Raw genomic sequence first — 26,518 nt, forward strand, 5'->3', positions numbered from 1 at the left:
CGGCGAGGAATGCCGCTAGCGCTTCCTGATTGGTGCCTGGTGGTAACCAGATGCCAGCCTGCAGGGCTGGGGAGCTCATGCCAGGGAAGGCATGCCCAGGGTCTCTGGACACCCGAGGATTCAGAGTGGTCCATCAATCGCTTGGAGTTGAAAGCGATATTCCAGGCGCTTCTGGCCTTTCACTTGACCCTGGAAGGATTGGCTGTCAGAGTTCTGTTGGACAATACGACAGCAGTGGCCTACATAAATCGACAAGGTGGCACTCAGTGCAGAGCACTGGCCGCACAGGTCGCGCAGATTTGCCACTGGGCTGAGCTACATCTGCAGTTTCTGTCAGCAGTTCACATTGCAAGTCAGAGCAACGTGCAAGCCGATTATCTGAGCAGGCATCAAATCGACCCAATGGAGTGGGAACTGGCAGACGAAGTGTTCCTTCAGATCTGTGCCAAATGGGGGATGCCCGTAGCCGATCTTATGGCGTCAAGCGCAAATGCCAAAGTCCCGTGCTTTTACAGCAGACGGAGAGATCTTCGCTCGGCGGGATTGGATGCCTTGGCTCAACCCTGGCCTCAGGGCCTCCTGTATGTGTTCCCTCCATGGTCCTTGATAAGGCGAGTACTCCTGCGGATTCGGCTACATCAAGGAGAGGTGGTTCTCATTGCCCTGGATTGGCCCAGGCGGCCGTGGTATACGGACCTCCGGTGGATGCTGGTGGAGGGTCCCCTTCCTTTGCCTCTGGTACCGAACCTGTTGTCACAGGGGCTTGTAACCATGGAGGACGCCTGCCGCTTTGGTCTTATGGCATGGCTATTGAGAGGGCGCAATTGAGAGACAAGGGCTATTCCAACAAGGTCATCTCCACTCTCCTTCAGGCCCGCAAGCGTTCCACTTCGGTTGCCTATGCTCGGATTTGGTGCCAGTTTGAGGCTTGGTGTGCTGCTAAAGCGATTACACCCATGCGGGCTTCTGTCTCGCCGATACTTGACGTTTTGCAGGATGGTGTACAAAAAAGGCTTGGCCTGTAATTCCCTGTGTGTTCAAGTGGCAGCCTTAGCATGTTTTCGGGGGAAGGTGGCTGGCCTCTCCCTGGCTGCTTATCCGGATGTGGCATGGTTTCTTAGAGGGGTGCTTCGGCTCCATCCTCCCGTTCGGGCTCCGTGTCCAGCCTGGAAGCTGGGGTTAGTTTTAAAGGCCCTTCAGTGTTCGCCCTTCGAGCCGCTTAGGCGAGCTTCGGAGAAGGATTTGACCCTAAAGACGGTCTTTTTGGTGGCCATTACATCGGCGAGACGGGTGTCTGAGCTCCAGGCGCTGTCCTGTCGAGACCCATTTCTGCAATTCTCAGAGTCCAGAGTTATGGTACATATTGTGCCTTCCTGCCTAAGGTGGTTTCAGCGTTTCACCTAAACCAGCCTATTTTCTTGCCCTTTTTTTCTAGAGAGGAGTTTCCGGAATCTTTTGGGCAATTGCACCTTCTGGATGTGCCAAGGGCTCTGTTGCAATATCTGCGCATGTCAAATGCTTTCAGGACCTCTGATCACCTTTTTGTTTTGTTGTCAGGTCCTCACAGAGGGTCTCCAGCGTCTAAAGCTATTCTGTCTCGTTGGCTCAAAGAAGCTATTTTTTCAGCGTATTTGCTGTCTGGCCGGCCTCTGCTTGAAGCCTTTAAGGCACATTCCACAAGAGCGATTTCCTCTTCTTAGGCTGAAACTGGAACATTCTCTCTTCAAGAGATATGCAGTGCAGTGACCTGGGCGTCTAAGCTCTCATTTGCCCGACATTACAGGCTGGATGTGGCTGCCAGGAGGGATGCGCATTTTGGAGCACAAGTGCTAGCACGTGGTGTGGCCTGTTCCCACCCTATCTAGGGATTGCTTTGATACATCCCATTCATAATGGATTCATCTGCTTGATGACAAGGAAGGGAAAATTAGGTTCTTACCTTGGTAATTTTCTTTCCTTTAGTCATAGCAGATGAATCCATGAGCCCTCCCTGATTGATTGATGTGATTGATTGATTAATGCTGTTTTGGGTTCAGTTTTTCCTGTAGATATGTTCCCTCATTGGGAGAAGTTGGAAAACAGTCTTCAGGATTTCTGTTCTGTTACAGGAGGTTGAGTTCGTCCCTCCTTTGAATTACTGCTCCTGTTCTGGGGCGTTTGTTTGCTGTGAGGAAAGTTCATGTTATTCTACTTTGCGGTGTAACACTACTTTGGAAGCTTCAAATACTGATAGGCAGATGGAGCTAGCTGGCCAAGAGGCACTATGGTTTTTCAGTGCTATCTCCCCCTGCTGGTAGGTGGACACAACCCATTCATAATGGATTCATCTGCTATGACTAAAGGAAAGAAAATTACCAAGGTAAGAACCTAATTTTCCCTTCTGTGTGCGTAGATGATTACTGCAGGGTTACCGCGTGAGACCTTACTGCTAAGTCAGTGGGTGGTGGTAAGGTCTCAGACCCAAAATAGACGAGTGCCAATTTAAATTTTGCCACACATCCATTTTCAGCAAAAATTTTAAAAAGGCCTTTTTTTACAGGCACGCTGAAAAATGGATCTGCATACCCCCAAAACATGTGCCTACACTAGAACAGCTCATTTTTCAGCGCACCGTAGTAAAAGAACTTCTTTATATCCTGTAGTTAAGCATTTACCACTCCTCTTCCTTCCCAAATTCTGTTGCTTTCTTCCCTTTTGGTACTGTGGATTTTTACCCATTCCTTCTACTTGCTGGAACGCTTTTCCACATTTAATAATGGAATTGGATTCTGGAAGTTTTATTTCATATTTCAACACCTTTTATTGTTTGAGAGCTGATGATGCTGTTAAATGTGGAGGCCTATGATAGTAGCTTGATAGGTATAATCTATTTCTATGAGACCCATTCCTCCTTCAGCTCCAGGAATGTACAGTCTTGACATACACAGATTCTTATAAATGACCTTGTGCACATCCTAGTTTTTCAAGGGCTTTAATGGCAGGCAGAGGCCAACAGAACTTCGGATTCATCACTGAAACCGGCCTAAAATCTTAAGTTTGGGTTTGGGCCTGGTCCTACAATAGCACTGCGTTTTCGTCTGAAACTCCCTGCCTCTGTGACCAATCTGTGCCTATGATGGTGGTGGTGCTACCACCCCCACCACAAGCCTGGGCTAGTCCCTCCTCCCACACCCCTCAAGCCCTCACCTAAAGGCCACCAGGGATTTTGGAAAATAGGCTATAGGGAGTGGGGGATTACGGAGTTGGTGAGTGTCCCAGTGGAATAGATTTTCTGTTGGGGAGAGGCTGGCCTGGGTGGACGGACTTGGGGCGGAGGGGGTTTACAATTTTGTTTTTGGCTTTAATTCTGGCCAAAACCGAGCACCAAATTTTGGCCGTAGATTTGATTTTGGTTGTAACTGAAAGCCCTGGTTTCAGTTTCCTCTAATGGCAGTGAGGGTGTTTATGGGATGTGCCAGGAGGGAGTCAGTAAGGGATGCGTTAACAGCAGTTGCACTTTCTCCTGATCTAGGGAAGAATTTATTTCAAGATATTGACACTGATTTATAGGATTCTGATTGGTAGGAACTATGTGATGATATCAACTGATATGGTCTTAGTCAAGCTGCTCTTCTGAAAATTCCTGGTTGCTGTTGAATGAAATTGCAAAAATGGCCAGGCAGTGTTTTCATCAGTGGTCCCTACTTATAGTATAAACTTCCCCTGGAATTATGGTTGGTGCAAAATCTTTTCTGTTAAACTAATGTATGTTGATTTGGGAAGAGGAATTTTTTTTTTCTTTTTGGAGAAGTTCCCTTATGTGTTTTTGTTTCTTATTTGTGTTTGGATAAAATTGTTTTGTTGTTTGATCCCTTTCCTTTAGTGTCTATGTGTTTTTGTTTTAGTTGTTAGGCAGATTTTAGTTTAAACAAATTTTATTAGTGGCTGTCAACAGATAACAAAACAATAAAAGGTACAAAAAATAGTGTCACCCAGAATATAGACCCCTTTTATTCCCCCATAGTAGACCTCCACCCCTTCCTTCTCTTCCCCCTCCCCCCTTGAATAATCTTTTCAATGGTGGAACTTTATTCCTTGGTCCTCACCCAAAGACTTATGTGACGAAACATTCATCCTTAAATTTAGAACCCCCCATAGAAATGTCAAGCTTACAGGGTACTTGATATTAGGTTATGGTCTCTAGGATGCAAAGTGTTTAAAAAAAAAAAAAAAAAAAAAAAAGGTTCCCAGATTTCTCCAGTGCCAAAAAGTTGGAAACTTTTGGGACAACCAGTGTTGCATTATACATTTCCTCGCCACTAGCGCTATTTTCCACAACAACAGTACTGTATTTCCCCTGGCCTCTGAAGACGACCGGTTTAGCCAATAAAAATTGATGCACCCATCCAATCCCTGAGATACCTAATGTGTGTACTATGTATTGTCAACTGTGACCAAATATCTGCACTTTACTACATTGCTCAGGGCATGGGCAAAGGTGTTTCGGTTTCCAGAGCATTTCTGACATATGGAAGAGGAAAGACCACCTGCTTTATATAGTTGTCTTTGTGTGCTATAGGCCCTGAGTAGTACTCTAAAATTAACATTTTCTCAGCCAAGTGCATTTAGTAAATGAGGGGATTCCTCGCATGTTAGGCTGATTTTAATATATTTGTAAACTGCTTTGATGGTATAATTTTTATGTGAATGGCGATACTAAATTTTTACAAATTAAAAAATACCAAAAAATTAAAAAATATATTTGTATAGGTGTCAGCATAGTACTGTTCCACTTTTAAAGATGACACAAAAACTTTGACCTACATTTACGTGTGTGCAGTATTTTTAAATTATAAAAACAAAAACATTTGGTTAATTTTCTGAGGTAAGGATAATAGAGGCAATTTAGGTGGATGGGACACAGTTGACAATTAGGGAATTAGTAAATGCTTTTTTATATTGATGATTCTATGTATTCGCATTTTTGTGCTTGTGTTTTGAGGATTGTGAAACTGCATTGAATGAATTTAGTATATAAATACTTTTAAATGAATGCAAGTATATTACAAACACGTAGACCAATAAATGGTGTAATAGAAGGAAAGACAAGCAAGCCTATATTTGGAATGAGGATTCTGTTTTGGTGAATGGAATTTGGAATGACCTTGCAAGTTGTCTTTCTTTTACTCTGGGCAAGTCACTTAACCGTCTATTGCCCCAGGTACAAAATAAGTACCTGTATGTAATATGTAATGTAAACGCTTTGATTGTAACCACAAAAAGGCGGTAATATGAAGTCCCAGTCCCTTTCTCTTTTAACTAGGAGTGACTGCAGATCTGTTCACTCCACTCCACCCTCCTGTAATCCACAATAGCTTGCCTTAAGTATTCTATGTAGCATATCTTTTGTATTGGAATCAGCCCCAACCTGGAAGTAGTTGATCTAAAACGTATACAGTTTCATTACATTTCTTGGTCAATTTCTATGTCTAGGCTTAAGTGAATGTTCTAGCATTAATGACTTGTTTTCTGCAGTTTTGTTGTTGGAGACCAAAGTTAAATGCCAGATTTTATTTTAGCTTTGAGAGTTCATGGATCTGAAGCTGTACAGATCTTCATGGATTGATTTGGACAGAAAACACATGTTGCTGTGAATAAATCAGGGATGTACATTAGAATGAAGACAAACGGGGGAAAGAAAAAAAACAATACGAGCTGTAGTTTTGCAAAGGCCATCCAGCTGCATGTGGGTTCCTCCCATTTGAAATATTGTAAGAGTTCAGAAGCATATACTAATACTTTAAAAACTAAAAACAAAATAAAAACAAATTGCTTTGTGAAACTTGGATTGTGAATCTTTCTTCACCAAGTATTGAGAACACGGTTTTACTGTATGTATGCATGTATTAACAATATTTCCATTATGTTACTTCCCACTATTACAGGACGTATGGGTAGTCATGTCCATCGACCAGCAGGTGGAGATAGAGAATACAGAACTGAGCATTACTACATAGCTCCAGGGGCGTAGCCAGACTTCCGTGGGAGGGGGGTCCAGAGCTCGAGGGGAGGGGGCACATTTTAGCCCCCCCCTCCCGCTGCGAACCCTCCCCCGCCTACCTTCCATTTTGCTGGCGGGGGACCCCACTCCCCGCCAGCCGACGTCCTCTCCGACCGTTGTACGACGTTGTACGTGCAGGACGTCAGACTCGGAGAACAGAACTGTTCTCAGAGTCTGACGTCCGACGTCAGCATGCAAGGAAGAAGACTTTTCTCTGCAGCAGAACGGTCGGAGATGACGTCGGCTGGCGGGGAGTGGGGTCCCCCGCCAGCAAAATGGAAGGTAGGCGGGGGCAGGTTCGCCGGGAGGGGGGTCCCGACTGAAATCTACGGGGGCCCAGGCCCCCTCAGGCCCCACGTAGCTATGCCACTGCATAGCTCCCTGCTTAACAGCCCAGTTCTTTAGTATCTTCAATCTCTAGCAGGTGAATAGACAGACTCTCTCTCTCTGGTTCTGAGGCCTTAGCTCCTGGTCCAATTGGTCAGCTGGGTCACAGTTGAGCATAGTGAACAGTTGGGCTGATATACCTAGTAGTGCTAGGTCCCTGTCGTGCTTTCCGTCTGGGGTGTAATGCCCTTCCCCCTATCTCCTTTGTGTGAGAGCCTTCTCAGCAACCAGCCGGGAAAAAAAAAAAAAGCAACAGTGAGTTTAGGTAGGCCAGTCCTGGTGCTGTGCCCTGCTTTTGCAGGGAGAGGTGTGGCTGTAGCTCTTGGAACGTGGACCCAGAGCGGTGAGTCTTCCCTGATATGTGTTGGGCCTCTGGACATTGTTGGGAGCGCTGTGTGTCGGTGCTGCAAATAACGTTTCACTCTTTGTTGGTACTGTGCTCTGGCTTAAAAAAAAACGTTTTGGGAGAGTTCAGATCTGGTCTGACGAGTGGGTGTATAGCGCAGTGCACCATGTGCTTTCCCGTGTGTTTTATGCCCCCACCATGGGCATAAAATGCTGCTGCTCTTGCAGGGGTGGCGTTCTTCCTTGGGCTGCTGCGTGGTGTGCAGGCTGATTATTCTGAGTGGCGGGGGTGATTTGTGGATTGTGCCCGTGGGGTGAACTATGTAACACCAGCTGGATTCTTCCAGCTCCGGGTCCCTGGTACAGCGTCTTGGTGCCTTGCCTAAGTGAAAGGCGGGAACAGCAGACATTTTATTTTCTGCAGAACATTAGGCTCCTGTGCAGGCAGCTGACGAGATGGTGGTCTCTTTGGGGGGGGGGGGGGGGTGTCAGGGCCTGCTTTTCTCTCTGGAATTTATTCTCCTGCTCCACCAGGCATATTTGCTGAAGTAAGGGAGTTTCTCCTCTAGCGGGCCCAGCAGCTCCTGTGAGAGAGGGGGCAGGGTTCTCCCACAAGTCCCCATGAGATCTTGGATGGATCTGGTAGGTGACTCCTTGAAGACTTGGTTTTGGGTCTCGCTTCAGTCAGAAGTCGCATCTGTCTGCACGGAGGGGCCTTCTCTGTCAGAGCCTTTGGAGGAAAGTGAGCTCCCTCTGGGGGAGAGGGATGACCCTTGGGTGCTCCGACTGTTTGAGTGGGAGGAGTTAGGCTCCTTGATTTCTGAGACATTAACAGTGCTCTTCATAGAAGAACACTTGGGGGGGTTCTGGCAGGTAGTCAGGCGACTGGTCTTATAAGGAGCCTCAGGAGCCCGTCCAAGGTGTTCCCCAAGCACCTGCACATTCAGGACCTGGTTACCGCAGAGTGGAGTGTGTCTGACATGAGCCTGTAGGTAGGGAGGGCCATGGTTCATCTCTGTCCTTTGGTGCTGGAAGAGGAGGAGAAGTTTGCAGTGCCTAAGGTGCACTTGTTGGTGACAGCAGTCGAGCAGGGACTGTCTCTTCATGTCCAGTGTACAGTACTGCATACATCTAGTAGTGCTATAGAAATGAGTGGTGGTAGTAGTAGTTCCTAAGGCGGTTTCTCCCTTTCTTCTCAATCATCCTCTGTTCCTGTGAGCTTGACATTCAGTGTGTATGTCTACATTGTTTTGAAGTGCCCAAGAAGTTCCGTTAGTCAGATCTTTTGTTCGTCCTCTTGGGCAGTGCGGACTCCAAGGTCATGTCTGACTGCTGGGTCAAGGAGACTATTGCATTTGGGTATTTGCTAACGAGTAATGCCCTTTAGGCCTGATTCTGGGAGCTTTCTACTTGGGCTGGCATGATTTCCTGGGTGCTGTGAGATCCATGCAGGACGCCTGTGGGGGTGGTATGGTCTTCCATATACTGTTTTGGGATCTTGCCAGGTACATGTAACCTGGATTGGCCATTGTTGGAAACAGGATTCTGGGCTTGATGGATCTTCAGTCTGTCCTAGCATGGCAACACTTATGCACTTCCTTGATGCCTTGTCCAGACACTTCTGTTGGGATATCTCTCCTCAGTCGGATTCATCTTTTGGGCGTATCGGTGCTATACCCAGGAGCTTCAGGTTCCCATCCTACTGCAGGACTGCTTTGCTACATTCCTCAAGTCTCTGGATTCATCTGCTGCAGACGCTAAAAAATGAAAAATTGTCTTACCTGGTAATTTTCTTTCATTAGTTGCAGCAGATGAATCCAGAGTTCCACCCTGTTTAACGGCGGTTCTTACCAGTTGGGTCTCTCTGTTGGCCATTGTTGCTGCATTTTTACATTTTAGATGATCTGTTGTCAGTGGCTTACGTGTTTACAGTTCTTGGTTTAACACTTTCTTCCATATCATCAAGCTGATCAATCCATAGACTGGTGGGTTGTGTCCATCTACCAGCAGGTGGAGATAGAGAGCAAACTTTTGCCTCCCTATATGTGGTCATGTGCTGCCGGAAACTCCTCAGTATGTTCTCTATCTCAGCAGGTGGTGGTCACACACAGCAGCAGCTCTGGCTAGGCCTCCAAGCCTAATTTTTAGGTTTTGTTGAGTGCCTGGGGTTGAGGGCTCTTTTGAGCAAGTGCAAACCTGGTGGTGCCAGGTCCCTCCTTTTCTCCCCCCTCCCGCTGGCTCCGTTAAAAAAAAAAAAAAATTTTTGAACGTCCTTAAAGGCGTTTATTTCGACGTTTATTTAAGCGTCTATTGCAGCTACTCACTGGGACACCAGGTCGTTACAACTCGGAGCGGACAGCAGGTAATTTTTACCGTTTTATAGCGGGCAGGGGGTTCCCCAATTCTTCTCCTCATGGCATATGGCGTCGGAGGGCGAGGGCGCAAAGGGTCGCTCCCCGGGTCGCTTGAGCGCTTCTAGAGGGGATGCGGGGGTCTTTAAGCCTGATTCGCCCTTGTTGGGTGACAGTTTCGTGACCGATGAATGTCCCGGTCCTTCCTCCGGCGTGGCGGTTTTTCCCGCCATAAACGCCCATCCCCCGCTCCTCGCCTCCGCCATCTTGACCGGCCACGCGGCTCGGACGGCTTCTTCTTGGGCCGCCCTTGAGGTTGGAGACATTAATGCCATGAACGCCCTTAATTTGGGCGACGGCACAGAAGCGGCTAAAGTTAAGAGCCGTTCTTCCCGCGCGGCTCCTTCGCGGAGTTTCGCGCCGGACACCATTTTGGATGCGCAGCATGTCTCTCCCCCGCTATTGCGAGCGCCGGTTGAGAGTGCGTCTAGGGCTGTTGCCCAGGCTGCGGAAGTGCACAGTCTGGGGGGTTTCTCCCCCGAGTTTGTTTTGCTGCTGCATCAGGCCTTCCTCATGCACAACGCTGCCCCTGCTCCCTCGTCTGGTAAAGAGGTTGAGGTTCCCAGAGGTAAACGCCCTCGGGTTGATTTCCAGGCCTTGGAGGACTTTGTCTCCTCCGATGTAGATGAGGGCAGCGTGTCTGAGGTCTCCCAACGGTCCTTTGTGGATTCCTTGGAGGAGACGGATCCCCGCTCGGATGGAGCGGATGACCCCTCTGTAGCGCGGCTTTTTAGCCCAGAGGATTTGCCCAACCTGTTGTTACAGGCCATGGACACTTTGAAGATTTCCTCTCCGGAGGACGTCTCTCCCTCAGCCCCTGTTGGCTCTGCCATTATGCTGGGGACGAAGCGCCCGCCTAGAACCTTCCACGTGCATGATGCCATGCACACCTTAATTTCGGCTCAATGGGATGTCCCGGAAACGAGCCTTAAAGTGGCTAGGGCTATGTCCCGCCTCTATCCTTTGGCTGTGAGTGAACGTGAGGCCTATCTGTGGCCTACCGTGGATTCTTTAATCACTGCGGTGACTAAGAAAACGGCGTTGCCGGTGGAAGGTGGCACGGCCCTAAAGGACGCCCAAGACAGAAGATTGGAGGCGGCCTTAAGGTCGTCCTTTGAGGCAGCTGCTTTAAGTTTGCAGGCCTCAGTTTGCGGCTCCTATGTGGCCAGGGCGTGCCTGACTATGGTGCAGCGGGCTTCCCCCTCGGATCATTCCTTGAGGGCTGATTGGCCGGCCCTGGAATCGGGCTTAGCCTATTTGGCAGACTTGCTGTATGATGTCTTGAGAGCCTCAGCTAAAGGCATGGCTCAGACAGTCTCTGCGCGGCGGTGGCTTTGGCTGAAACATTGGTCTGCTGACCACGCCTCTAAATCCCGCCTGGCTAGATTGCCTTTTAAAGGCAAGCTGCTCTTTGGGGTCGAGCTGGACAAAATCGTGACCGATCTCGGCACGTCTAAGGGCAAGAAATTACCAGAGGTCAGGGCTCGGGCTAGTACTCGTCCCGGTACCTTCAGAGGACGGTTGCAGGAAGCCCGTCGGTACCGCCCGGGCAAGCGGGCTCCTCTGCCCCTTCTTCCTTCAAGAGGAATTTAAAACTCCCCCAAGCAGCATTCTTTTCGCAGAGACCGCCGTCCCGGAGGTGCTCCCTCCGGTCCTCCCCCAGGGTCTCTTACCCAATGACGGGGTCCTGGTCCATGGCCCAGTGCAAATTGGAGGACGGCTGTCCTCGTTTCTGGGCGAGTGGACCACAATAACTTCAGACGCGTGGGTGCTGGAAGTCATCAGAGACGGCTACAAGCTACAGTTCTGCCAACCCTTAAAAACGGGTTCGTACTCTCTCCCTGCAAGTCTCCGGTCAAAGCTGTGGCAGTGCAGCAGACCTTGGACAATCTGATCCGCCTGGGCGCGGTCGTTCCGGTGCCAGAAAGTCAGCTTGGCAAGGGACGTTACTCCATTTACTTTGTGGTACCAAAGAAAGGAGGTTCTGTCCGGCCTATCCTCGACCTCAAAGGGGTCAATCGGGCTTTGAAAGTGCGGCACTTTCGCATGGAGACTCTCCGCTCTGTTATAGCGGCAGTGAAGGCAGGAGAGTTCCTGGCATCCTTGGACATCAAGGAAGCGTACCTGCATATTCCCATCTGGCCTCCTCATCAACGCTTTCTGCGTTTTGCAGTCCTGGGACGACACTTCCAGTTCAGAGCCCTCCCTTTCGGGTTGGCTACTGCTCCGCGGACCTTTTCCAAAGTAATGGTGGTCATCGCGGCCTTCCTACGAAAGGAAGGGGTACAAGTCCATCCTTATCTGGATGACTGGTTGATCCGAGCCCCCTCTTATGCAGAGTGCGGCAAAGCTGTGGACCGGGTAGTTGCTCTTTTGAGCTCCCTGGGATGGATCATCAACTGGGAGAAGAGCCAGCTGCGCCCGACTCAGTCCCTGGAGTACCTGGGAGTTCGATTCGACACCCAAGTGGGCAGAGTGTTCCTGCCAGACAATCGGATTGTCAAACTTCAGGCTCAGGTGGACCAGTTCCTAGTAGCCTCTCCCCTTCGGGCTTGGGACTATGTGCAGCTGTTGGGCTCTATGACGGCCACGATGGAAGTTGTGCCCTGGGCCAGGGCTCATATGAGACCACTTCAACACTCTTTGTTGCAGCGCTGGACTCCGATGTCGGAGGATTATGCTGTGCGCCTTCCCTTGGACCCAGCAGTGCGCAAGGCGCTGAGCTGGTGGATGCAGACAGACAAGTTGTCTGCGGGAATGCCTCTGGTGACCCCAGAGTGGATTGTCGTCACGACGGACGCCTCGTTGTCGGGCTGGGGAGCCCACTGCTTGGGAAGGACAGCGCAGGGGCTCTGGTCTCCTGCAGAGGCAAAGTGGTCTATCAACCTCCTGGAACTCAGAGCCATTCGGTTGGCGCTTTTGGAGTTCATCCCGGTACTGGTGTTGAAGCCTGTACGGGTCCTGTCGGACAATGCCACGGCTGTGGCCTATGTCAACCGCCAGGGAGGTACCAAGAGCGCCCCTCTAGCCAAGGAGGCTATGAATCTTTGCCAGTGGGCGGAAGCGAAACTGGAGCAGCTTTCAGCGGCCCACATTGCCGGAGTCATGAATGTCAAGGCGGACTTTCTCAGTCGCCATACCTTGGAGCCCGGAGAGTGGCAGCTATCTGCTCAGGCGTTCTTGGACATCACGAAGTGCTGGGGCCAGCCGAGCCTAGATCTGATGGCGTCATCGGCCAATTGCCAAGTGCCGCGCTTTTTCAGCAGAGGACGAGACCCTCGATCCCTGGGAGTAGATGCTCTTCTCCAACAGTGGCCGACACAAGAGCTTCTCTATGTGTTCCCGCCCTGGCCCATGTTGGGCAGGGTGCTAGACCGGGTGGCAAAGCATCCCGGCAGGGTAATCCTGGTGGGTCCGGATTGGCCCAGGCGTCCCTGGTATGCGGACTTGATCAGGCTCGCAGTCGACGATCCTCTGCGGCTGCCAGTGGAGCAGGGCCTGTTACATCAGGGTCCCGTGGTGATGGAGGATCCCTCCCCCTTTGGTCTTACGGCCTGGCTATTGAGCGGCAGCGTCTGAGGAAGAAGGGCTTCTCAGACAAGGTCATCGCCACTATGCTGAGAGCGAGGAAGCGCTCTACTTCTACTGCTTACGCCAGGGTTTGGCGTATCTTTGCAGCGTGGTGTGAAGCAGGCTCACTTTCTCCCTTCACTGCTCCAATTTCTTCAGTGTTGGCGTTCCTGCAAGAAGGTCTGGAGAAAGGCCTGTCGCTCAGTTCCCTTAAAGTCCAGGTAGCGGCTCTGGCTTGCTTCAGGGGCTGCCTGAAGGGTGCTTCCCTGGCTTCGCAGCCAGATGTGGTGCGCTTTCTCAAGGGAGTTAATCACCTGCGCCCTCCTCTGCACTCAGTGGTGCCTGCGTGGAATCTCAACCTGGTACTAAGAGCATTGCAGAAGCCGCCTTTTGAACCCTTGTCGAGGGCATCTCTGAAAGACCTGACGTTGAAAGCAGTCTTTTTGGTGGCTATCACTTCAGCCAGAAGAGTTTCCGAGCTCCAGGCGCTCTCATGTCGAGAGCCTTTTCTGCAGTTCACTGAGGCAGGAGTGACTATTCGCACAGTGCCTTCCTTCCTGCCCAAGATTGTTTCTCGCTTCCATGTGAATCAGCAGCTCTGTCTCCCTTCCTTTCGTAGGGAGGACTACCCAGAGGAGTACTCTGCTCTTAAATATCTGGATGTGAGACGAGTCATCATCAGATACTTGGAAGTGACCAATGATTTCCGGAAATCGGATCATCTGTTTGTCCTGTTTGCAGGTCCTCGTAAGGGTCTGCAGGCTGCTAAGCCTACAGTGGCAAGATGGGTCAAGGAAGCCATTGCAGCGGCTTATGTGGCCGCGGGGAAGGTGCCGCCTATCCAGCTGAAGGCTCACTCCACGAGAGCTCAGGCGGCCTCGATGGCAGAGGTCGGATCCGTCTCCTTGGAAGAGATATGCAAGGCGGCAACTTGGGCTTCGGCTCATACATTCTCCAAGCATTACCGTTTGACTGTGGCTGCACGGGCGGAGGCCCGGTTTGGAGCTTCAGTGTTGAGGTCAGGGATTTCAATGTCCCGCCCTGGGTGAGTACTGCTTCGGTACATCCCACCAGTCTATGGATTGATCAGCTTGATGATATGGAAGGTAAAATTATGTATAATCATACCTGATAATTTTCTTTCCATTAATCATAGCTGATCAATCCATAGCCCCTCCCAGATATCTGTACTGTTTTTATTCTGGTTGCATTTCAGGTTCAAGTTTAGTCTTCAGTTACTTCAGAAAGACTTCGTGTTCAAGTTTTTTCACTTGGATTCTTCAAGAGTTAAGACGAGTTTGTGTTACAGTGAGCTGCTGCATTCCTCTCCCCTCCGTTTTACGGGGCTGGATTGAGACTTAAAATTCTGCCGGCACTCCCTCCCGCTTCGTGCGGCTGTAGGGCAGCTTTGTACCCCTCCCGCTTCGGCGGTGTTAGGGTCAGTCAGCTCCTCCCGCGGTTGCGGTTGCAGGATAAGCCAGATCCCCCCGCATCGGCGGGTGTGGTGTCCCTCCCCCGCTCCACGGGGATGAGCTGGACGGATTCCCCTCCCCCACTTGTGTGGGGATGAGCTGGGTTAATTCCCCTCCCCCGTTTCGGCGGTGGTGAGCTGGGCAGAGTGTCCCTTCGTGGGTGTAATTCTCTAAGTGCTGAGTCCTGCGGATGGAGCTTTGATATCGACATACTGAGGAGTTTCCGGCAGCACATGACCACATATAGGGAGGCAAAAGTTTGCTCTCTATCTCCACCTGCTGGTAGATGGACACAACCCACCAGTCTATGGATTGATCAGCTATGATTAATGGAAAGAAAATTATCAGGTATGATTATACATAATTTTACCTTTCCCTGTGGGGGAGGAGAAATGTTTTATTTCTGTCTCCTGCTTTATGGGAAATACTGACTGGCCAGGGATCATCCCATCCTATGAGATAGTGCAATTCAACGTTCTCTACTCCACCTGCTTGGTAGATGATCATGACCCACAAGTCTCTGGATTCATCTGCTGGGACTAAAGGAAAGAAAATTAACAGATAAGACACAATTTTTTGTTATAGTCCGCTCATCATGTATTTAAGCAGATTACAACCAAAATATACATACAACAAAACAACACAAGCCAGCATAATAGACATGAAATAAAAGTCTGAATTTCTAAAGCATTCATGATCAACCACTGGTTCCTACCCATGCCTCTAATTAAAATGACATCTTTCAATTCATGAAAATGCCAGAGAAAATGTTTTAAACTACTTTTTAAAAACAGTTGTCTGTCGTTAGCCACTAACAGTTAAAATGTTCTATTCATATGAGCCTGTAATAGAAAAAGAAGAGTTCCTGGCCTTCACAAAAATGTACCTTCCGTAAGGAAGGAATAGACAACAATTGCATCCCTTCACTGCAAGGAGAACGACACAACTTGGAAAATGTTAAAATTTCAAATAATTGCATCATTTTTCAAGTCGTTTGGATCAAAAATAAGACTTTCAATTTACCCTGTAATAAATCCAGTAACTAACATAAGGCCTTAAGATAATTATAATGTGTTAAAAACAAGCAGTGACAGTATAGCAGCGGAATTCTGGACTGATTGACGAGCTTTTATACTAGCCTGAGAGAGCGTGTAAAGTGAATTACAGTAGACCATCTTGGTTGGAAGTACGTTTTGCAAGACTGTCCAAATTTTTTCAGGCAACATAGCTTAGTTGACTTAATAAACAAAGCTTGAAAGAAGGATGACTTTTATAATTGTCCTAATGTGTGGTTTCATCATTAACATATAATCGAGGATGACACCCAGGTTATAGATTGGTGCAACAGATTAATCAGTGCATTATAAACCAGAATAATAAAAGGTACATCAGAAGCGATGGACCAACTAAACACAGTTGGTTTTGGTAACATAATAGCCATACTGGGCCAGACCAGTGGTCCATCTAGCTCAGTATCCTGCTTCCAACAGTGGCCAATTCAGGTCACAAGTACCTGGCAGAAGCTATTCATATTTAGGGCAAGTCTATTAGCTGCCATCCAAGGTGCAACAGTCTTTAAGAACAACTTGAATTTGCTTATCACTTTTGACATGGAACAAAAAAAAAGAGTTGTATATCAGCATAAATACAATATGGGATGCCTAACTGTTCATTAATACCTGGCCCTCCATCTACCAAATTTTTCAACTGAGGCTCTGACAGAATGGAATCCTGAGGAAATTTGGCTTTTGGTCTTTGTCAGTGGTGGCCATTTGGGTTTACTGAGTGAATAAACTCTGTTTTCCTGAGCTCAGTCTGATTATGGTTAGATATAATTGAATCTTCTGTATTGTAGATTGTATTACTTTTGTTCTGTTTATTTGATGATGTAAACTGCACCGGATCTGTTGAGAGGGCAGTGGTACATAAATATGTGTTGATATTGATATTGTTGCCATTTTATTTCTTTTGCTTCTTGGGTGAAATAGAAAGGCTTTGATAATTCTTTTAGCAAAGCATATACAGTTCTGCTACAGCAAACATTATATACAAAACTCTAAGGGTAATTCACTTTACAGACATAGGAGCCAATAACTGCAAGTTCAGAATTTATAAAACAGCATTTATTAGAATTCAATTGTTTGGTGAAATACTTAGTGAGATTTTTTTTCTTGGTTGGGGTAGGGGTTTATCTCATGGAGTAAAGTCTTTAATTACTCACTAGACTGTTGGGTATTGCAGATCTACCAAGTTACCCATTCCAAGGGTGAGACATTTTGGCTGGTCCCGGTTTTTAAACTTACATCCAAAAGCAATGTAGTAGTTGTAGTCTGTGATTCTATCCATTGAAATCAATGCTGCAGGTCTCATAATGCACAAGGATGAGGTTGGCAGAAATCCTGGACCGGTCAAAAAGTCTCCCTCCTAGAGTAGGTAACTTGGCCGCTCTGTAATAATACAGATTTGCTTCCCTCTTCTGCCAAAGCGTAGTGCTCACTGCTCTCTTCCTGTGGGCTTGTACATAGTACTTACTGTGCCTGTTGATCCTCCTCCATAAGGCCATAACTAGCTTTTCCTGTAGCTGATGATATCCTTCAACTGGTGAAATCTAGATCTCTTGACCCTGATCCTTTCCCTACAACTTGGCTGTATTTTTGACTGCTGGTCCTCCTCCAATGGACCATGTGTAATTCTTCTTGTAACCATTGGTGGTCCTCTTTGAATATTCACATCTGGAGGACAGTCTGTACTCCCCTTCCCCATAGTGGTGGGAGATATTTCAACAGGAACCACAAATAATAGACATCTGGCTATGAAGATTAATCCTTAGATGTCCTAATTTATCTTCTTGGAAACAGTGTTTATGAGAATCTGACATAAGACCAGCTCTTCATAGACTAGACGTTTATAGCCCAGTGGTGGTCTTAAAGTTGTCATTTTTATTTGTTTCTTTTGTTAGAGGAAAGGGTTGTTAGTAAGGGTAGACCCCTGTAATATATAGCTCTGACTCTGAACTTTAACCTGTTTCAGTCCTACCTAATATTGTATTAATTTAAACATGTCTTTTTATGTTTGCAGGTTAATGTACGAAATGGGATGAGCCTGCACGATTGCCTCATGAAAGCTCTTAAAGTCAGAGGTTTGCAGCCAGAATGCTGTGCAGTTTTTCGACTTCTTGATGAACAAAAAGGGTGAGAATGTTTTGATATGTTCTTCAGAGCTGCTATCCTCTTGATCAGTATATTAACTATTAACCTGCTGAAAAGTTTCAGTAGGTAGCAAGGCATTCCCCTCTATCCATTTTCTTTATTCTGTTTTGTGCCACAACCCTCATCCACACCCTTGTCACCTCTCGTTTAGACTACTGCAATCTGCTTCTTGCTGGCCTCCCACTTAGTCACCTCTCCCCTCTCCAGTCGGTTCAAAACTCTGCTGCCCGTCTCATCTTCCGCCAGGGTCGCTTTACTCATACTACCCCTCTCCTCAAGACCCTTCACTGGCTCCCTATCCGTTTTCGCATCCTGTTCAAACTTCTTCTACTAACCTATAAATGTATTCACTCTGCTGCTCCCCAGTATCTCTCCACACTCGTCCTTCCCTACACCCCTTCCCGTGCACTCCGCTCCATGGATAAATCCTTCTCCACTACTGCCAACTCCAGACTTCGCGCCTTCTATCTCGCTGCACCCTACGCCTGGAATAAACTTCCTGAGCCCCTACGTCTTGCCCCATCCTTGGCCACCTTTAAATCTAGACTGAAAACCCACCTCTTTAACATTGCTTTTGACTCGTAACCACTTGTAACCACTCGCCTCCACCTACCCTCCTCTCTTCCTTCCCGTTCACATTAATTGATTTGATTTGCTTACTTTATTTATTTTTTGTCTATTAGATTGTAAGCTCTTTGAGCAGGGACTGTCTTTCTTCTATGTTTGTACAGCGCTGCGTATGCCTTGTAGCGCTATAGAAATGCTAAATAGTAGTAGTAGTAGTAGTAGCACAATGAAATAATCTTGTGTAATGGTTCATAATGTTGAACTGACTATTCCTAGATGTATGGATGTTTGTTTTTTCTTTTTGTGTGCTTCTCTATTTTTATAACCTTTTTTCCAACCCCCTCCCCCCCAAATATTACCTAGTGTGGTTATTGCATAACACAGGGCCGCCTAGAGGGGGGGGGGGGCAAAGTTCCCCGGGTCCGAGCCTCCAAGGGGGGCCCAGCGCCGGGGTCAGGCCACTGGTGCTGCAGTCCCCGGTCTCACCTGCCTGCCTCCTCGGCTCCGGGCCCCCTGCATTCAAAGCGGCATTCACAGATTGCCTCTGTTCTGGCCTTCCCTCCCTGTGTCCCGCCCTCGTGGAAACCAGAAGTTACATTAGATGAGGGAGGGACACAGGGAGGGAAGGCCAGAAGAGAGACGATCTGCGACTGCCGCTTTGAATGAAGGGGGCCCGGAGCCGTGGAGACAGGCAGGTGAGACCGCGGACTGCAGTGGCGGGGCAGCGGAGGCAGGGCGGCCTTGCCCTGGGCCCGGCCTAGTCTCTCGGCGGCCCTGGCATAACAATCCTTAGGCTGAGAGCTATGTTCTAGCATAGAACTGCATTATAAAAGTGGCAGCTGTGGGCAGGATGAGCAGAGAACCCCACTTCAGATATTAAGATCCTCTTCCTTCCACGCTTCTCACTATCTTGACAATTGAAAGCTCAGTTTGAAATCTCTTCAATAAGGTAAGATTTTGTGGTTAAAAAGTCATTTTACAAACAGAGACCTTGAGGTTCATGCCGGCCTCAACTTAGTCCTTAATCATCCACTTCTTGTGTGCATCTGATTTTACAGTAACAAAGGAAAGGAAGAAAAGACATAGGATGCTAGTAGTAGAAGTCAGCCACAGCTATTAACACCTATCAGACTTCTGCAGGTTCTTTGTTGCTTCCAAAAAAAAAAAAAAAAAGTTAAGTTTCCTGTGGGCTACAGGCAGTACAATATTCTAAAATGTATGTCTTTCTTAAAACTGATAGGAATCTTCTGAATTAGTGGAGTGCTGCTTTATTTTTTTAGTTTTATTTGTTTCAGCTGTGTGTTTTGGGGGATGTCACCCTATCCATTCTTCATACACACAAATTGCTTTCTTTAATATGATGGCAGAGAACTTGAATATGTTTGATTTTTTTTAGTGCCATTAAGAGCTCGTGTCCTACATTTCTTTTTGAAACTAGACATCCTGTTGGTCAGAATATAGTGGAATCGGTATATTTTTTTCACCATACCGATACCTTTTCTGATCTTTCTCTTTGTTTTGTAAAGTCATGAGCCTTAGTTTTTCACAAGCATATAATATACCCAGTGTGTCATTCTGGTTCCAAGTATCAAATACTTATGGGAAATTATGTACCATGAGATCCTGGCCAAAATCATTCTAGAGCAGAAGGTAATATGACCTTGAGAAAGCCACTAGATAGTTGAGTATCTTTGTTAACTAACTTAATATTGATTTAACATTGTATATAATTAAGTACTTACTACAAATCAGGATGAAGCTAAATGACTTGTACTTAACATATTTCCCCTGCTCCCTCCTTCCTCACACATTACCCAGAGAGAATCATTTATACATTTTCTGCTTGCTTTACTGCTATTTATTTCTATAGTTCCACTAGAGGTAACATAGTAAATGATGGCAGATAGACCTGAACGGTCCATCCAGTCTGCCCAACAGTCATCACACTCATTATTAAATCAGACAGTGATGTACTGATAGACATATTGGACAATCTAGAAATTTGTGGACAAGAAAGGTCAGTTTAAAAACAAATTATTTTTCATTGTGCTTTGTCTGTTACAGCACGGCTTTCTTATGAAGGGCAAAACTATAAAAAAATTTTCAAAAAAGCATGGATGTAATGTAGAAGATACTTTGAGAAATATGAAGGCAGGTCTGAGACTGAGCACACCCTGTGGCATTGCATCAGGAATGGATAGATGAGATAAATAAGGACAGCAAGATTTATCTATATAGTTATGATGAGGATGAGCTTAAATTTATCCTTGAACACAAAAACCTACATATTCCAGTCTTGTACCACAAGATATTTTTTTCCAATCGTTTTCTACCTACGATAATAATTGTGGCTCTTCCTGTCTCCCTTATGTTTCTCTGTTAGAAAGAAATTACGTTTAGACTGGAATACAGATGCGGCCTCCTTGATTGGTGAAGAATTGCAGGTGGATTTCCTGGATCACGTTCCACTTACAACACACAATTTTGTATGTTCTATTTTTCTTTAAAGTATTTGCAAGGATTTTTGTTTGTATGTTGTTGCTTAACAAACATTCTTGAATCAGGTGTGCCAGTCTTAAACTTTTTGGTTTTTTTTTTCTCTGTGGCCTAAGTTAGGGCCCTGTTTACTAAGCCATGTTGTAGGCATGTTAGCATTTTTAACGTGCGTTAACTGTGTATGCGCCTACTATATCCCTATAGGTGCCTACATGGTTAGCATGCACACTAAGTGTAGGTGCATTAAAAATGCTAATGCACATTAGTAAACAGGGCTCTTAGATTTCTTTTTTTTTTTTAACTTTATTAATTTTAAAACAACATAGTATTTATGAAAACATACAGCAACATAATATGGAATAAAATAAAAAAAGTCAGTGGGCTGATATGAGTAAAACAGAACAGTATATGCAACATACTTTAGAAAATTAGTTCCTTTTCACAAGATACATAGTCATCTAGCAACGACCATGCTTTGGGGAAAGATGAGAAGTGACCCAATCTCATGGCAGCCAGTTCCTCATATCGCCTATAGGAACACAGCAGATTCCACCATTCATGAAAAGAAACAAGCTGATTATTTTTCCAATGCAATGCAATCAGATGAAGAGTGAGAGAAATCATTAAGTTAAACAGTTTGGCATATTTTTGAGGAATGGACAAGCCAGGAGTCGAAGCCTTAAGGATTAATATTTTAAAAGACAGAGAGTCTTGGTTTGTAAATATTTTCTGGGCCCTTAGATTTCTAAACTAAAATTTATTATTCATATATTTTCAGTGTAGATGTCAGATTCTCAAAATTATTTTTTCAGGGAGAAAAATGACTTTACCATTAAGGGCCTAATTTCTGTTAAATTGCTTACATATTGTTTTGTTGGCCAAATGACCATTTAAATTTGTATATGAACAGAGCATTTTCTCATAAAACACTCAAGTGTCAAAGGCACAAACTACACAGTAACAAAATACGAGAAAACCATTGCTGGGCCAAGTCTTAAGTAAAATTAATTGTATTTTACTTATGGTTCATGGCTGGCAGTTCTGTTCAGTGTGTGACCTTGTTGAGTGAATCTCATTTGTTGATATATTTGTACATAGGTCAGTCCTCAAGTAGCTTCCATAGTCTGACTTGATATATTGAGCAAATGAGTTAAAGTGGTCACTGCTGTCCTGACTGAAGTAAAGAATCACAGATGTACAGAGTAGCACACAGTAATGAGGAATGAGTTAAACAAATGGCAGTGGTGATGAGGTGTTAAATCTGGAGTTTACCGTCATTTTGTTGAGTTGTATGAGAACAGAACTCATAGTTTTTCAGCAATGTTCCATAGATGCTGTAATTGGGAAAAGTGATATATTTTTTATTGATAATGATTTCCAGGTTCGGAAGACATTTCTAAAGCTTGCCTTCTGCGATATCTGCCAGAAGTTCCTGCTAAATGGTTTCCGTTGTCAGACATGTGGTTACAAGTTCCATGAGCACTGCAGTACGAAAGTCCCAACTATGTGTTTGGACTGGAGCAATATCAGGCAACTTTTGTAAGTGCTTGTCAAAAGGGTTATGATGGGTGGTTGGGCCGGCACTAATGTATAATTACAGGAAACTGTGCATGAAGGGTTGTTTCTTTGCATTCGTAGTATTAGAAATGCAGCAGAATAAATTACTATGAAAGTAGGGAATTTCATTTTTTTATAGTGTGGACATTTGTCTTTAGTAATAAAAGGAATGACTTTCAGCAGCAGGAAAACATCTGGACTAACAGTTCACAGTAAATTAAATGATGATTATAAAGTAAATCCAGCTGTTCATAGTGTCTGATATTGGTATGTCATATACAGAAATATGTAAGTGTTCTCAACTGTAAAACTAAAACTGAGAGGCAAATTCCAGTCTCTCTGATTGTGACATGATGCAGTACTGACTTTTCACATCAACTTGGTTTGTAAATTGACCATGTGAGAGCCGATGCACTGTAAACTTGATATCCTGCCTTAGACTAAAAACTAGCATCAAGGTGGCTTAGAATACATTATTTTAAAGCAGATTGACCCACTAGCGTACAATATAGGGGCTTAAATCTTTGCTACCTGTCTCCCCCATCCCCGCCTCCACTACCATTATGGACATCTACCCTGATTATTGCCAAAGCAGGAGGATTTCTTCACAACCAAAACAAAAGTAGTGCAAGTTGGATAGATAGGAGAGGCCACTGTAGTAAACCCTTCTTCACTTGGCTTTTATTTGTTAATTTGTACCCCACTTTTTCCCACCTCTTTGTAGGTTCAATGTGGCTTACATAGTGCTGGAGAGCAGTTGCAGACTCTGGTGTATACAAATACAAGGTGAAGTTGTGATAGGGTAAGGTTCATGTGGTAGGACCACATAGAGGAATCGTTTGGCGGGGAGTTCGGTGATGGCCATTACGAACTTTTGCGTTGTGTCGCAGAGATCAGGCATTTACGTTGGATCTGTAGGGCATGCCTTTTTAAACTGGTGAGTCTTGTGTGTTTCTGAAGTGTAGATGGTCGTATATGGTTTTCAAGACTTTTGGTAGTGCGTTTCATAGTTGTGTGCTAATGTAGGAAAAACTGGATGCGTACGTTGATTTGTATTTGAGTCCTTTGCAGCTTGGGTAGTGTAGATTTAGGTACGTTCGTGTTGATACGGATGAGTTTCTGGCTGGTAGGTCGATTAGGTCTGTCATGTAATCCGGTGCTTCACCATATATGATTTTATGAACCATAGTACAGATTTTGAAGGCAATGCATTCTTTGATTGGGAGCCAGTGTAGTTTATTGCGAAGGGGTTTTACGCTTTCAAATCGTGTTTTTCTGAAGATGAGTCTTGCAGCCGTGTTTTGTACGGTCTGAAGTTTCTTTAGGATTTGTTCTATGCATCCTGCATAGATTCCATTGCAGTAGTCAGCATTGCTCAGTACCGTCGATTGTATCAGATTGTAAGTATAAGTAGTAGTAGTTGCGGAATGTTTCCCTTGGGAAGTATTGTTTCACGTGTTTGAGTGTCCACATTAGTACATAAATAATGCCATACTGGGAAAAGACCAAGGGTCCATCTTGTCCACGACAGTGGCCAATCCAGGCCAAGGGCACCTGGCAAGCTTCCCAAACATTGAGTAGAACATTTTCTTTGTTGTGGATTTTACTTGGCTTTCTAGTGTAATGTTGCGGTCCAGTGTAACACCGAGGATTTTCAGGCTGTCTGAGACAGGGAGGATGTGGTCTGGGGTGTTGATAGTTGCGGGATTGTCCGTGGTGTATTGGGATGACAGGGTAAGACAGTGAGTTTTTTCTTTATTGAGTTTTAGTTGAAATGCATTTGCCCAAGAGTCCATGATATTCAAGCCAGTCTTGATTTCGTTAGCGATTTCTGTCAGTGTGGATGTATATAGTGACATCGTCTGCATAGATGAAAGGGTTAAGGCCTTGGCTAGTGGGGTCATCATTAGGTTGAAGAGGATCAGGGATAGCGGTGAGCTTTGTGGTACTCTGCAATCTGTTAAGCAGGCTTCAAGAAGATAGTATTTACATAAAATGAAAAGCTCAAGGACAAGAGTGAGAAGAAAACTTCATTTGAGAGAGGGTCATGGACTCTTGGAATAGACTTTCAGTGGAAACTGTAGGAACCATAACAGTGGCAAAATTCAAACATGCGTGCTATAGAAAATCATAGATCGACCCAACTGAACTGCCATTACAGGACCAAACGGTTCTTTTCTACTGACATCGTTTGTTTCTGTAAGTGACAACATTCTTTAGAAGTCTTTGGGTGTCTTTTACTAAAGCTTAGCTCGAGTTATCTGCAGCAGGGCCCACTTTATTCCTATGGGCCCTTGTGCAGATAACGCAAGCTAAGCTTTAGTAAAAGACCCCCTTTGTAAGCTCTGATAGTCTTGAAAGCTGCAACTTGATGTGTGAGGTCAGAAGCTATTTTCCAACAATATAAACACTGTGCTTGAGAAATAACAAATTTTACTTGAGTTAGCAAAATTGGCTGTACAACTACAGCATTTTCATTATTTCATGCTTGGTGCAATTCTGATTTAATTCTGTTATCCTTTGAAGTTTACTTAAATGCTGCATCATTTCAAAGTGATTGGGGAAAAAGTTTGTACAGTGCAGCTGGATTAGAAAACTTTGAAGGGGTATGTGTAACGTAGATAGAATATTGCATCAAGAAGAAAAAGCTTACTTGAAAACTGAGGGCATGTTGCTCAAAGTAAATATTGTGTAATATTTGCTTATTAGCCACATAATGCTGTAAGAGAATTTCATGATAAATACTTGTATGGGATCTTAGCCCTTTGTTTATAAACACAAACCATTGCATTTCCCCTTTGCCCTCCAACAAAAGGGTGGCAAATGAAATATTTGATGACATTCCGATTCTTTTAACTTTGTGTAGCAAGTGAAACAATTCAAAATTTAGTACCGTACTTGCCTTCAGAAGTGTATTTGCTTTCATTGTAGCTACACAGGAACCATTGTGGAATCTTTGGACTTCAAATGATTAGAACTGACATTTTATGAACTAGATAGTGTCTCAAATGACATTTAGTCATATGTGCATATGGAGAGTTGATAGTTTTGGACTACTTTATTTGTATGTTGAAAGATCTAAAAGTGTAAAGCTGTTAAATGTAAACAAAGAAGAGTGAATCAAGATGGCTATCATGCATAAATTCACTTCTAAAACTAAAATATAGATTTTAAAAAAATGATTTTTAGTCCTCTTAAAAGCAGTAGCTCAGTGGTGTCTAAACCAGAGAGTTTGGAACTTGAAGTGGGTCCTGGGTGAATTTAATTTTCTTAGCGTACCACAGATCAATCCAGAGACTTGTGGGTTATATCCCTCTGCCAGCAGGTGGAAATAGAATATCTAAGGTTCACTGTACGTGGTCATGTGTAGCCCATCTAGCAAGTGGAGGGTCATATTTTGCAGCTCTGCATTGATAGGCTCCTGGCCTGTCCCCTGGGCCGAGTTGAGTTTTCTTGGGGTTGAGGTCTCCCTGTTTGGTTAGAAGGGCACACCTGGTGTTGCCAAGTCCCTCCCTATACCCTTCCCCCGCCCCTTCCCAGTGCTTGCCTGCAGTGTCACTAAGGGATCTGTGTTTTTTTTTTTTTTTTTGTGCTGTTCTCTCCTGCCTCCAGCCAACAGTGTTTGTTTAAAAAAAAAAAAAAAAAGGTTCAGAAACCAGAGAAAACAAGGATCTTGCAGTGCAGGAGTGCCGGTACGTTTGCAGCAGTTAAAGCGGTAAGGCTCCTCTTGGAGCATTAGGAAGCGGCTGCAAGTGTGGGGGTGTCCGGGCGCCACGTGTCATGGTGGCGTAGTCCAAAACGATGAAGCACTGCTCCCGAAGTGGGAGCCAGAGAGCAGCATCTGGTTCTTGTGCACACTAGCAAAGACTCTCTGCCTTCGACCAGAGGGGCTCGCATGAACATGGGGGAGGGTGTGCTCGCTTCAGAGCCGATTTCTACGGCCCTTTCTGGGATTTTCAGATGGAGACCCTGTGGTTGGTCATTGCGGCAGTGCAACCGGAGAAGTTCCTGACTTCACTCGACCTCAAGGAGGCCTCTTGGCTGATTAACAGGCGAGAGTTGAGAGCTATCTGGCTGGCGCTTCGAGAGTTTCGATCCTCAGGGACGTCCAGTATGAGTTCTTTTGGACAATGCCTCGGCAGTGGTGTATGCCAACAGACAAGGTGGCACCAAGAGTGCCCCCCTGGCCATGGAGGCGGTGCTGTTGTGCCTTTGGGCAGAGCAGTGCTTGCTCCTCGGCAGCGCACATTGTGAGATCCTTGAGTATAGAGGCAGACTTTCTCAGTCGCCAGGCGTTGGCTCTGGAGGAGTGGGAGCTTTTGAGGCAGTTTACTTGGATAACAGAGCGCTTGGGAACCCCGGCGATTGATCTTATGGCTCAGGGGTCCAACTTGAAGGTGCCCCGTTTCTTCAGCAAGGGCAGGGATCCTGGATTGCAGGGGATCGATGCCTGCCTTTCTACAG

The 26,518-nt window shown here is 45.8% G+C and overlaps 1 protein-coding gene across 2 annotated transcripts in view; it reads left to right on the plus strand.

Annotated features, from left to right (window-relative positions):
- RAF1 (Raf-1 proto-oncogene, serine/threonine kinase) overlaps positions 1-26,518 on the plus strand; it is a 210,864-nt gene that overhangs the window by 82,171 nt on the left and 102,175 nt on the right. For both annotated transcript variants that reach the window (XM_030205309.1, XM_030205308.1), the window contains exons 3-5: positions 17,304-17,416; positions 20,385-20,487; positions 21,879-22,036. In XM_030205309.1, coding sequence (XP_030061169.1) covers positions 17,304-17,416; positions 20,385-20,487; positions 21,879-22,036 — 374 coding nt within the window. The remainder of the gene's footprint in view (positions 1-17,303; positions 17,417-20,384; positions 20,488-21,878; positions 22,037-26,518) is intronic.

The sequence above is a fragment of the Microcaecilia unicolor genome, chromosome 6 (genome assembly GCF_901765095.1).
Source record: "Microcaecilia unicolor chromosome 6, aMicUni1.1, whole genome shotgun sequence".
NCBI classification, from domain to species: domain Eukaryota; kingdom Metazoa; phylum Chordata; class Amphibia; order Gymnophiona; family Siphonopidae; genus Microcaecilia; species Microcaecilia unicolor.